This window comes from Ixodes scapularis, unplaced genomic scaffold, assembly GCF_016920785.2.
Source record: "Ixodes scapularis isolate PalLabHiFi unplaced genomic scaffold, ASM1692078v2 PGA_scaffold12__126_contigs__length_90152505, whole genome shotgun sequence".
Classification (NCBI taxonomy): Eukaryota; Metazoa; Arthropoda; class Arachnida; order Ixodida; family Ixodidae; genus Ixodes; species Ixodes scapularis.
Genome location: NW_024609838.1, coordinates 76,992,629 through 77,006,704, shown reverse-complemented (window position 1 = coordinate 77,006,704; position 14,076 = coordinate 76,992,629). Strand labels below are relative to the sequence as shown.

The window sequence follows — 14,076 nt, the reverse complement described above, 5'->3', positions numbered from 1 at the left end:
AACGCGACCAGAAATTATCAGACCTCGACGGGAACGCGCGCACCGCGAAACTAAACTCTGATATTTTTTTCAATAAAAAATTTTAATCATAAAATCACATATTAGGTCATTTCAATTTAACAGTTTCAGCTATCAAACTCAACCATTTTATGACATGCATATTTAAAGTCATAAAATGCGAAAACCAAATCCATGGGAAGCGAGACCGAGATAAACGAGAGTTCGCTTCACAGCTTTGAGCCCTGTACCGCGGTAGTTTCGGTTTCGGTTTATTGACATCAGATTGGATTGGATTTTGTAGCTGCAAGCCAGAGTGCAGAAAAACAACCAACGACGGACAAACAATGTTTTTCTTAACAAGAAATAAACTTACAATGGTAAGTTTTTATGCTTTTAAATGTTTTAAAACTATTTTAAGTAATAATAGTACTAACATAACCTAAGGCAGATTATTTCTTCAATCCAATCCAATCCTTATGTACCCGCGCCGCTGGCCAGCTAGCCACTGCCAGCCAGTTCTCTGAACTAAAGCCGCAATGACGTTAGGGCTATCTCGATCGTTTATCGGTGTCGATATGTACTAAGCGTACGTGATTTATGTTGATGGCGCGAAGGCAATAGTCAGCGTGAACCGCATCAAGAAGTTCAAACCGGCGACCGTTGGCGACTTCGACCCCGACGTGCCGAAAAGCGTCTACGGGGAGGCTGTTGCAGCGTGCGCCGGAGAATGGTAAGTTGTTTTCTACGCATCAGGGGCTCGAAGCGCAACGTTTACTGCAAACCGTTAATAGGGAGTTTTCGTAGATCGTTTTCGCCGTCCCGCAACGCCCTCCGCAACTCGCTATATACCTGGAACTCTACAGTCAAGGCTATCGGCGTGCAGGCGCAGTAGTAACTTCTTCGTTGCGGAAAGATTAGCGGAGGGGGAAACGCGGTCTACGAAAACTCCCTATGTTCGCGAGCCTCTACTTTTTGGCAAATTCTACACGTCCAAAAATTAGCGAAATTTAAGGTTGTGGAAAGATTAGCGAATTAGGGAAATTTAAGGGGGGGGGGGTTTAAAGGAATTTAAGGAAAGCGGAAATTTGGTGTGCCCCCGTTCCGGCGTCCCCCGTTCCGGTGTCCCCCGTTCCGGCGTCTAGAATTCCAAAATGTGATGGGCACGAGTATGTCCTTGCGCCGGATTTGTAAAGAACTGGGCGGCAAGAGCAAAGGGTTTTACATTGTTGAACTCCAGGGCGCTCCAGATGGCAGCCACGACAATTTAAAATAAATCACAACAAATCGGCTCTGTAAGCTACGACAACTTTACCACATAAGTTCGACTAGGTGGTGCATTTACTTTGTAAAAATATAGAAGAAAAGACTTGTTGAAACATGGGTTATAGCGCAGGCTAGCTGGTGAATGGTCATATTTATAAACTTCGATACAAGGGGGGGGGGGGACAAACACGACTTTGAAATGTAGCTCAATGTGCATGTTTTGTCTTACAGAGACACGAGGTGAGCTGGCTGCTGCTTTGAAAAAGAAGCACGTGGCCATCCCTATGATATTGGACTCAAGGTTCGAGGTATATGTGCGCCTTTAAACTGTTTTTCTTACGCCATTCTTAGACTCTGTTCAGAACCAGCGGCCTTAAATTCGTCTTTTGTGTCCCTTTTTCAAATCGGCACCATACTTCACATCTGTTACCAGTGGGCAGTAATTGTGGGCAAAAAATTGCACGGTTAGGCTAAGGAATATCTTGCATTTTGTTCGCCTCATGAGTAATTGTGTCCATTCATTATGGCTGGTCAGGACTATTTGTATAGACATTTTTTTTTTAAATTGCTTGCTATTCTGTTACACAGATCCGGTAGGTAGATACGCTCTATGAAAGTGGACCACAAGCCGCACTTTAACTCACAAAGAGCCACAGCTTGGCCACTCCTGGTCTCGATTGTGCTGTAGCCGAAGTTGTCCGTCTTCAATTTCAAGAGACACTCTCCTGCTTGTTTCTCCACCGCATTATATCTGAATTTGACCCTCTTCAGTCTTACGAGGCTTCCTCACCTGCTCTAAGTCTGAATCTCGTTGTAGTCGAAGGTGCATCTCTTCTCCACTATCCAGTGATGTGATTGCTGCGCCAATTGCGCCAAACTGCGCCAAGGGGCAAACCCCGCTACATCCTGCTACATTTTTCCAAAATATGGGTAATCTGCGCTAAGCCTGCGCCAAAAGACCAATTTTGTTTGTGTTTCAAATTGAAACTAAACTGAGTACCGTAATTGAGCATGCGTGAGCTAGGTGGCGCAAGCGGCAGCCCGACAAAAAGTACCCTGTATCAATCGTCCATCCGGTCTTGCATAGTTTTTCCCGCCGTCTCTCGTTTCACGCTCTCGTCGTGTCTCATGTGTCTCGTCCCGCGCATTTAAAAAAAAAAAAAAAAAAAGGAAAAAAAAATCAACGATAGACGCGGGTGTCTGTGGACGCTTCAGTTGTTGCACAGAGCGCTCCAGCGGGCGTGTGTGGACACTTCAGTCGTTGCACAGACCGCTCCAAGTACTTTTTGACTCTGGCTCGCGATTTCTTGAATCGATGCGCTCAGGTTCTTATTTTTCTGTGTGTTTAGCTTGTACCTCGCCTGCCGGCCTGGCAAGCATGTGCCCTGGACTGTTTTTTGTCGTATGCTGGACAATTACACTTTGCATACATTTTTGGGAACCAGTTGGCGATGGAGCGGAGTGGCATGGTGTCTGTTTCGATCGAACAGCCATCTCCACTCCCGCGACGAAGCACGTGCAATTGCAAGCCTGCCGAAGCTGCCCTCATGTGCATGCGAACATGACTGCCCGACAGAGGCACCAGCTGGGAAGCTTGCGACCCATTGTTTTACGTTTGCTTACTTTTGACGAAAATCTGGCACGTCGGGAACCAGTAAAACGGTGGCAAGCGGTTTTCCGGGGTTGCTCGGCAACGCCCACAGCACTGTACACTTGTGGGATGTCTCAATGTCTCTTTGGAGACATTGAAAGTGGACATTCATTACTAGCCGAAGGCAAATCGAGGCTTGCAGCAGCCTTGCAGAAATTTTCGAAAAGCAAAAAGAAAAGCACCCGCTAGTCTTAATGTACCTTTGTCTTGTACTGCAGTATAGTTACGTGTTTGATCAGTCGGAGACTGCTTCCATTTATTATATTATATATAACTACGGTAGTCGACCTAATGCTGTGATATTTACTATATACTAAGCTGGTTATTTTCAAATAAATTTTATTAAGTGCAGTTCGGTTCTTATTTACCTATAACGGGTACATATACATGTAGAATTTAAATGAAGCTTTGCAAAATGTGTTATGCCTTTGGCATTTCAGTTACAGGTTGAGAGACTCCCACATGGTCTAACTTGACCGTAATTTGTTTATTGCGGCGACCGAAGTGCCCTTCGTTTGTCCAGCACCTAAAACGAATATGTTTATTTTCCTAAGAATATCTGCTTTCAAAGCCCCTTTCGCTGCTCCGAAGCACTGTTTTGGCCGCTCCCAAAGCCACTTCTGCTGCTCCAAAACACTCTTTTGCCTGCTCCAAAGGCTACTTTTCCTGCTCCAAAACGCCGTTTTGGCTGCCCCAAAAGGTGCTCCAAAACGGCTTACGCCAATCACATCACTGACTATCGTAAGACGCCCTCCTTTGTTTGGCGTCCTGCTTGCGTTGCAGCCAAAGTTTCCTCTTTTGAATCTTTTCATCCGCTTCGATGGTTCTCTTGTTGCTACTTTCCTCTCTAGCTTTCAACAAACATTTTTCATGTTGTTCTGTAGTGCCCTAGGCACTTTGCTGCCGCTGTTCCTCAGCACGCTTGCGTGTATGTTCCTCTGGTGAGACCAGCTTTCGCATACCGACAACGATAGATGATGCTCAAGTGTGGTTCACAGAGCTCTCCTCAGATGTGGCTATGCGCGACTGCGACCAGATGTGACACTCATTGCTATGGCAACAACGGCGTTGAGTCACTGGCATGTGCATCAACGCAGCTCTTGCCTGCACCCAGTAACTCTTTCGCAAATGCTTGTCCATGTGTGCTCGTAGTGAAGCGGATACAATGTGCCCGGCTTAGACCCCAACAGTTGTGGGTTTGACGCACAGTGCCGACGGCATGTTTTTCTTTTCTGAATTATAATGTGCCGGCCCATGCTGGTTTTCAAAAGCAGTAACAAATCCTCGGACCAATGGACGCCTAAAGTGCATAGGGTTTGCTTATAAATGCTATCGTATTTAAAAGTACTGGATTGCAAATACAAAGTAACTGAGAGTTTACGTACCTCATAGAAAGTACACTGGGTGCAAAGTAGTATTTACTTTCTAACTAACTGAGAAGTACTTTTAACACAATATTTTATCATACTATCTCGTTTACCTATACAGTGTTTGCTGCCAACAGGTACACGTAGCGCAAACAGATACACGTAACGTCCTTTACACACTAGAGTGTGTAAAGGACGATGCAGCAATTATTTCCTGAAATGACCGTGAATACCGGATATATGGTCATGGGCATCTGGAAGCATTCTTTCAGGGGGAGGGGGCAATCACAGGTATAGGGCTGAAACATACACCTAGAAAATAAAGGGGGGGGGGGGCAATTTAATGTGAACTATGTGTGTCCGAATCCTGTGGTGGAAGTTTATATTAAATGAATATTGAAATGCGTGGACCTTTTTTCTTTTCCAGATTGAGATGTCGCCATCCCCTGCAGTGGGTGGCAAGTACAAGAAAAAAAGAAGACGGAGGACAAGACGTCCACTGTGTCGCTTGTGGAGCATGCCTGACTGGTTGAAAAGCTGCGGTCGGCAAAGCAGAGGGTGGTGAACCTGGAGCAGGAGCTCCAGATAGAGAGGACGCTACCAGGAAGCAGCTGCTGGCACTACTGGGTAAGCGTGGAGGCACTTTCAGTTGCCCACCTCACACACGACACATTATGTGCTCACACTTTATCCGAGGGATCAAAAGTAACTTTACTTTTTTTGGTCGCAAACGGAAGCAAGCATATACAACAGGGTGCCCTCAATGTATCAATGAGTTGGTGTCCATAATTCTCTTTTCTTAGGGTGCAAATGGAGCTTTGAGAGCTTGTTTCTTGTTGCTGATGGCGATGACCCCGTTTTGCTTGGCAGCACTGTTGTTTTGACCAAAGAAATAGTTTTTTGCAGTTCGTCAAACAATCATGTCCATACCAAGACACCATGGTCTGTGCGCATTGATGAGGCTTGAAGTGAATGTTTGTTCTGTCGGTCACCACATTGTAAATATGCACTTTCCGATGAGCCCGGCCAGCGCACGTCCTTTCGTCATTGGGGGGAAAGGAGTTCTTTTTGTTGAGGAGGAGGGAGTGAGGAAGCTGGTCGTAGGCATGACCACAGTACCAACAAGGCTGAACTTTAATCGGGCGGCAGATTGTGCCTAGCGACGCAACTGTGCAACTGGTCAAAAGGTGGCCAGACAATCTGCTACAGCATTGGATTTCGTCAGAAAGATTGAGCTTATATCTCGCAAACCGTTGGAAGTGCTAGGTATGAATATTCATTAGCTATTCACCGGTATTTTTTTTGTAAACATGCTCTCTGCCGCCCACTGCCGGCGAATTTGAGCGCATTTCCTTTTTTCCTTTTTCTTTTTTGGTTTTGTGTCTCGTCCTTTTTTTGTGTGTTCTGCTCGCACCACTTTTCCAGTCCCGGTGTGTTACGGAAAAACAAATAGGCACACTGCCGATAGTATTCTGTGGCATGAAGCACTATGAAGCCCTCATGCCATCAACGGACCAGGGAAGTGCTGAAGTCTGAATAACCAAGCATGTCTGAATTTTTGGCGTCCGAAAAATCTGTCGACTCCTGTAACCGTGTCTTGTTTCTAAACATTGTTTTATTATGTTGCAGTGGACAAAGTCCCGTCTGGCAGTGTTGGGTCAGCTCCTCCAGCTTGCCCAGCGGCAGTTCCTGCAGCTGGTGCTCCTGCTCCAGTTCACGTTGCGCGAGCTACCGGCCGCTGATGCTGCTGTTCCAGCAGCGGTTCTTGTAGCAGGCCCACCGGAGGCACCTACCGAGTGTGTGCCAGTGCTTGCAGAGGTCGATGATGAGGTAAGTTCAGAATTTCATTGAATATTCATTTCAGATATTGGGCAAGTGACTACATTTTATGGTTTCCACAGCTCCTTGAATGAGGTTATTTGTATGTTTCCTTAAATTGAACCATCGTCCTGCTTCAAAATGCTGATGAATGTAAAGAGTAGAACCGGGCATTGATAAGATATTTCTTCCCAATTAATTGGCGCTTTTTTGAAACATTTTCTATTTAGTGTCCTCGTTTTATTTCAAGCTTTTTCATAAATCATGTACCACGAGCCCAGATCAAAATTCTGTTATAATTGGTACCCTTCTTTCTCTCTTCCGCTTTACTCGGAACTCACTTAAACGGACACTTACACCCCCCCCCCCCCCCAAAAAAAAAAAAAGTTTCATTTTTTGCTAGGCGATTTATTGTGTCGAAAGACTACAATATTAATATTTTGCAACAGAGTCACATATATCTTTATGAAAGCCAGAAAGCGCAACTGCTCAGAACCGAAACTGAAACCCGTGCACGGAGGTCGGAGAAGTGGAGAGGAGGGAGTGAGTGGGAGAGGTCACGTGGCTACACCCTACTGAGCTTTTTGTGTTCCCTTCTGTGTCCTTTTTTTTTGTGTGTACAGCAGACGACATGCATGGCTGGAACTGTTTGCTATGCGATTCCTTTGCAGTTATGTTTGTTCCACTCTCTGTTCTGCACTTCAAGATGAGTTGTTCTGTACATTGAGAAGTTGGAGATGAGTAGTGAGTGCCCGTGGGGAATTTCCGCGATCAGCTCCGAAAAGAATACCACCAAGATGTTGCGTGAAGAGCTGCCTCGCATGTCCTGCGTCCGAAAAAAGTGTCATTGTGCGGCAGATGTCTGCACAAGTTTCCGAAAGATTGAGATTGGGACCAATGGCTGGCTGCATTTCCTGTAGAGCATTTTTATCTATTTCTAGGTTCACCTTGGCCACGGTGTCTTGGTGCGAAAGTACAAACTGTCCTACGTCAGGGGAGCCCGGGGAGACTCCATCTTCGTTAAAGAGGCCATGAAGCTGATCTTCGGCAGGGAGGACCTGCATGGGCCGAGTGTGAGGGGTGCTATGACGGCGCTTCAAGGGCGCCGTGGCCAAGAAGGCCCTGACTCCAGTCAAGTTGGCAGCAGTCAGCAGTAATTGCCCACTTCTCACAGATATCTCATACTTGGTGAGACATTCAAACCTTATGGCTTCCAAAGTTGCAATCTGCTATGGCAAAATGAATGGGATAAAATATTCCAAGGCTTTTAGAACTTTCAGTGTTATAGGCTGTTGAAGGGTCACAGTTCGACGAGCTCGAGCTTTAGGAACGTAAAGCTCCGAGCGCTAAACCGAAATGAAGAAGCCCTATCTCCTTCTTTGTTTTTAATATATGAAGAAAAATAAGGTGACCTTGTCACGGTCATCTAGGTCGCTTGGCGCTTTCTGATGCATTCACACTATGGACGTTTTACAGAAACATGCTCCGCGTCGCAAATATCTGCTAATCCCTGCAAGTTTTTTTTTTTGGGGGGGGGGGGGGGGGGGGTCTATGATATCAGAGGCCTGCTCACAGGACCGTCTGCTGGCTTCCCGGCGGAGCTGTGAGGCACTTATTTTTTCTTTTGAACGAAAAGCTGGCACTAGCAAAGCTGTGAAACGAGTCTGTTTGTCCACTAGAGCTGCTGGAACCGAACTATGTTTGGCTCTGTCCTTTGAGTACTGCACATTTTTTTCTAAACTACCTTCTCATCGCGGGTATTCCTCCTATCACGTATGAATGGACCATTGAAGGGTCGTGACACGGATATTAAATTTTTTAAATGATTCTTGATGTCAAATATGTGTTGTTAATTTATATACATGCCCAGAACAACAATTGCGGCTCAAAATCTTTTTTTCGCACAAAAACCGCCTGCCGAGCATTGTGTGTTCAATGTTCCTTTCACTCGTTTCCATGGTGCCATTGTTGGGCATGAAATGTGTTCGAGGCTTTAGGCAATCGGAGGCCCATGTTCATAATTGAAAATACATACGCGTATTTGGATTCGTAGAACATACTTTCATTTTAGTTTACAGGCAGGCGAGCTGGTTAAGGATAGATGTAGTAATCCGGGAGCGTGGGGACAAAAAGGGACAGACAGACATAAAGCTCCAGAGCTTCGTGTCTTTCCGTTCCTTTTTGTCCCACTGCTCCAGGGTCTATTATTTTCATAGACAATGAAATGCAAGGAACACACTGTTTCAAGCAAACTTTAAGTGCATAGTTGTGGGAAGTCACACTAGGTCTTTCGATTTGCTTGAACCAGTCGATATTGTTCAAATAGTGTAAGAACTGATGCCTTAGATTCAATCAGAAGTTGCTCGGACGCTGAACTGGCCTGTTCGATTTATTACAGTGCTGCACGAGCTCAGCCTCAGTTCCACACACCCTTGCGCTGGCTGAAGTCAGTTCAGTGTTCATGCAGTAACAGGTGGCACCTCCTTGGTCTTTCGGAAACCAATTACAGGGTCGTTTGTAACGCTGCAGCTTAACTTCACGCAGTTGCAGCCCGACTTGAGCACTGCTTCTGCACTCCTCCCAACTCGGTCTGAACTGGTTCAAAACTTTCTGGCCGAATCATGCATACCTGCTGTTTCCAGCAGACTGCGTAATCGTAAGAAGTTGCTCTTGGAGTCTACATGGTATCACAAGATATTAACAAAGCATAAATTGTAGTGGAAACTGCTTGCTTATAATTGCAGGAATTAAAATATTAAATTTTTCGAGAAACTGTAGATATACATGACTTATTGTTGTATTATTTTCCCCTGCAGATGCCTTCAACGAGTACATATGGAGGCATCCTCGAGAGGCCTCTCCAGGGAAGAGGACAGCTCGGGTCAACCTACTGCAGTATGCCAATTTGTTAATATCGTACTGCAGGATATTAACAAGAAGCTTGACTTCTAAGCTTGCTTAGAGGTTAAGCTTCTTGTTGATGTTCTGCAGTATGCCAATTTGCCTTCACTAAATACACATAACCTGAAATGACCTGGCTCATGCTCATTTTTTGCATGACAAATGCATGCGAATTGTTAAACCTGCAACGATCCGTAGGTCCGTATGCAAACGTTCGACACCATGTTGATTCCTATTACTGCGTCAGAATGGGTAAACCTGTAAAGATATAGGTTTCTCTACCTGAACAGGTGAATCTGTATAAATATTGGTTCCTATATCTGAATGGGTCAACCTGTAAGGTACGGACGGGCTCCTATATCTAAACGGGTCAACCCGTACCGGCACGGTTTCCCTTACCTAAACGGGTCAACCCGTACAGGTACGGGTCCCGTATCTGAACGGGTCAACCCATAGAGGTACGGGCTCCTGTATCTGAATGGGTCAACCTGTACAGGTACGGGTTTCCAGTAGCATACGGGAGACCCGTATCCCATAACACCGTATGAGATATACGGGTCAACCAGTATGAATTTTTATACGGGTTTTTTCAGTAGGGCACCGGCGCCGCGCATGCGCGATGGGGGTGTGGGCAAGAAGCTCGCCGTCGCCTATAAACAAACCATTGGAATGGGATGTTGTCGGCGTCGGTGTGAGTCCCCGCGCTCTTTTTCACGTTCGAATTGTTGATTCTACGTCCTCCTTACGATGTCTGACTGCTTGAGCCGCCTCAGCGCAGTTAACGAGGCTCGTTACACCGCAAAACTTCGCGTGAACAATCTGACATGCGGCGATTCATTCCGGGTGGACGCCGCAGAATGTACGCTAAAGCCTGATTCACATGATGAGATTTCGCTCGCAATTTTCAATAGCGACGTCGCTCGGACTGAAAAAGCGTGAACCGTAGCTGAGATGGTCGACGTCGATACTGAAAATCGCAAGCAGGATCGGATCAACTGAATCAGGCATAACAAGTCGGTGATGGCAACTGGTAACAATGATCAACCTCACCTTGCATCTACTGTTTACGTCCCAGCCTGCTTACCAACCTTCAAACTTAAGTATTTCGAGGCCTGCACCTACTTTTTGTAGCAAGTACCGGGCCCACGTTTGGTCTACGGGCCGGTGTCCTCTAAAAGAGCAGACGACAAGCAGAAACGTTTGAAAGAGCAGACGACAGTTCGAACGATCAGGCGGCCGTTTGAACTTGAAGACGCACTGAACGTAGTCCGCAGGTGGTCCGTACAACTTGACGATGTTCCGGTGCTCATTTTGAAACAAAAAAAAAAAAAAATTGATGACCAGAAGTATTGGTGATTTCAATCCAAAATGCTTCCCGCCCAAGCAATCGTGGTCCGACGGCGTCTGGTTTTCCCTTTTCACGGGACATATCCGTGTTCTCGGACGAACCGAGCGCATGAAAACTGACCTTCAAATCTTTCTCGACACTTCTGGGACAGCCCCAGTAGCAGCATTTTGACAAGAAGGCAGGTTTTTGTCTGGTTCCTTTCAAAACAACGCAGGAATACACGTCTCACTTGGGCACTTCCGCCCACAGCCCCGGACCGGAAGTGCGTCCGACGCGCCACCACCGCGGCGTGACGTAACAGAGATGAGTTCGTGTATAAATACTGGTGTACGTATTTTTTTGGTCTCTCGGCAGAGAACCTTGACTCGGGAGACTCCTTGTAGACGGTATTCTCGATGTTAGCAGCCAAGGTTGAGTGAAGTGCACAAGCCAAAATGTCACCACCTATCTTTTGATAAAAACTGAACCATGTGTATAGTCTTTGACCAACTCATGCAGTATATCGATATAAGCTTCGGATATACATTTCAAAAAGAGGAGCTACCCCCAAACATATGCATGCCCCTTGACGTTGGATGAACCTTTACTATTATGATTTACGACTGTAGACGTCAAATATAGGTCAAAAATCCTTAGAAAATCTGCTATCTCCCTGCCAGACTGGGACTGGAATCAAATTAAATTATCCTCCAAAAACAGACGGGGACCTAGAATGCAAAAACGCTGAAGGCTCATAATACACAAGTAATTAAGGTACAAACAAAAAGTAGTGCAAGGCTTTCCATGAATTGGCTGAACATCTTATATATAGAAATTACAGAGAAGATGCAAGCGAGCTGGTGAACTTTCAACATTGTAAAAACCGAGACGTAGGACAAAAGGAGAAGAAAAAAGGGGACAACACAAACCTGTGTCTGTGTTGTCCCCTGTTTTCTTCTCCTTTTGTCCTACGTCTCTGGTTCTTACAATGTTGATCTTATATATCACTGCAAGACCCAATTGCTAAACAGCGTCTGAATTCTAGAGAAGACAGACTATTTTAAAGGAAAGTGTTGCTTTGATTTGCCGCGTAATCAGTATTTTTTTTTATTGCACTATTTAGACAAACAGGTATGCGCTATAAGCGCGTTGTTATATCTTTAAATGGCGTTCAGAATACTGACGTCTTTTTGAAACAATTCATACCCAAAAACGATTCATTTTGAACTAGAACCAATTTTTTAGTTGTTATCATCAACACCCTAAGGGGTGTCAGGTGAAAATATAGCGTCCCTGGATGGCTACTTCTGCTTCAAACGTCTCTGAGTTGTCAGAGTCGCTCGTCCCTTTCGAGCCGGACCCGATCCCAGCAGTTGGTGTTGCAGCGCCAGGATCTAGGGAACGCTAGGGAACAACTTGCTAGCATTCCGAAATTGCTGGGAAAATCGCCATGTATAAAGCGGGTCTATGTGACGTATTGTGACACCTAGCCACATAAAGTACCTCTATCTGGCCCTATAACTCACCGGAAGTGAGTTCACGGCCACAATCAGTGTTGATTTAATGGCGTTTATTTTAATATTCTGTTAAGCGTACAACGAAAACCTGTTAGATTGCACCTCGTGTTCAGTGACTACAGTGCTACTCGTGTTACCTGTGTATCGTTTAGTATTCCCAGATTGAGGGCAGTCGCGGACTTTTGAATTTGGAAACATTTGGAGCACTTCGGAGGAGCAAAAATGATTGCATGTGCTGCTGCGCTTTCTTTTTGTTTGACTTCTCGGCAACTTTTTGAAGCGGAAAACAATGTGTCCAGTTTCCTCCGTTGTTGCCGCCATGTTAGTCCTTCTTCACGCTGTCATGTAGGTTGTGACTGAGGGGTGTTAAGTAATCACACGGAGACAATTTGGATGCGTTATATAAGCTTTCACAACAAAAGAAGACTGAATAAGAAGAATATGTACAATCCTAATTACGTTAGAGTTATTAGAGCACAAACGTTTTACTTAACGCGCACGTCGTTGATTGGTAGCGAGAGCAGACAGTCGGGCAGTGAACGAGGTGGTCGGATGGTCAGAGGGTCGAAGGGCAGTCAGTCAGTCACTCGAGCCGAGCAGTCAGTCACATGAGTACCCGGTTGGTCAGCGAGTCGGACGAAGTCCGGGGCTTGAGGGTTCCGTTTGTTGTTGCCGGTTGCTTTCCGCGCAGCTGAGTCGACCTCGTACGGTCCGGCGCCTCGAGTGCTTGGAAGCAGCGCAATCGTATCTCTCGGGGTCTGGGCACCCCGACAAAGGTCGTTGCTGTGTCCTCGAGTCTCGGCAGATGTTTTGCCTCTCGGAGCCTGAGAACCCCGACGGAGGTCGATGGCGCTCGTCCCAGATTGTCTGCGTTTCGACTTCGACTGTCCCGAGCCCTGTGATCCCCTCCCTATCACGAGCTCCTCATCCTCTTTTTTCTTCCCCTTCCGCCCTCTTTTTCCTCTTCAAACTCCGTCCGGCAACGACCATGACAACGCCTTCTCGGCATGCCAAATAAATCCAGTCAATGCTCGTGTGAGCACCTAATTGAATTCAGCATTGTCTCCATAAAGATCTTCATGCGCCTTAAAAGTATCAAACCATCCCCTAGAAGGGGATCGTTTGACTGGATCCGATTTAGTACTACAGCGTGATTCAAGGAGAGGCCAGGTCTTTAAATCGACCGCAAAATTCAGTTTCTTAAAGCGATAGTGAACCGAAAAATTTAGTGCCCATAATAAGTCTCGCACGTTCTTTCCACGAGCCAGCAGCCGCCGGTGTGCGCGAGCACACGCAACGAAAATGACGTCAAAGACCTCCATTCGCGCTTAAGAGGACAGTGCATGGACTTCGGGCAAAGGCGAATAAAGACAGGTTTTCCACCTCTGCAAATAAAAGCTACATGCTTCTTAGACCAATTAATCGCTTACCTTTTATGCCAGACACCACTGTGTAAATGAAAAACTTGTTTTTATACTCCTTTGGCCCGAAGCCCATACATTTCACTGTGATCTTAACCGCGAATGGAGGTCTTTGACGTCATTTTTGTTGCGTGTGCTCACGCACACCGGCGGCTGCTGACTCGTGGAAAGAACGTGCGCCACTTATTATGGACACTACATTCTTTGGTGCAGTATCCCATTAACCTATCGCACCACGATTTTGTGCAGCGTTGCCCACAAATGGTGCATTTTTTTTTTTTTGTTTCCAAAATTTGCAAAGAGCGAACTTACCTGAGAAAAAAAGTAAAGAAAGAAAAAGGCTTAGCTCCTACGGGAACGCAGCGAAGCCGCCGGTCTTCAAACAACACGGCGCCGTTTCGCACGGCGCCGTGTTGTGGACATGTGAACACCTCCGTGCACGGAGGTGTCCACATTAACGACACATCACTGTATATGTATGATATTTTCTTACCTTGTTGGCATCGGGATAATCTCCTTTCGTCTTTTCAGGTAAAATAACATCGCTGCGCGATAAGAACAGTAGTCCCAAGAAGAAGAGGATAATCATTGTCTCTTGAGGTTTAAACAGGCAGATACGTGCCAACATGGTATGGATCTGGGTATGGCGCTCGGTGGTTATAAATATACAGTCCCTAAGGCAAGACCTCCTCTTCTTTTTAGTGAACCTGTACCAGCTGCTAAAGCACAATAGCTATTGTTCACGTAATAAATATAAAAATATTATTCTCAGATACGTCTCTTGGCGCTTTTCTACTTGAAGGGTGAATGC

General features: G+C 45.9%; 1 protein-coding gene and 1 long non-coding RNA gene across 2 annotated transcripts in view; one reads left to right on the top strand and one right to left on the bottom strand.

Moving 5' to 3' along the window:
- LOC115320783 overlaps positions 1-13,869 on the bottom strand; it is a 35,818-nt gene extending 21,949 nt beyond the window's left edge. The window contains exon 1 of the mRNA XM_040217448.1: positions 13,759-13,869. Coding sequence (XP_040073382.1) covers positions 13,759-13,854 — 96 coding nt within the window. The 5' untranslated portion in view covers positions 13,855-13,869. The remainder of the gene's footprint in view (positions 1-13,758) is intronic.
- On the top strand, positions 692-4,902 carry LOC115311190. Its single transcript, XR_003916982.3, has 3 exons — positions 692-730; positions 1,495-1,571; positions 4,709-4,902. It is a non-coding gene; the product is annotated as an uncharacterized LOC115311190 (long non-coding RNA).
- Positions 13,870-14,076: the final 207 nt, after the last annotated feature.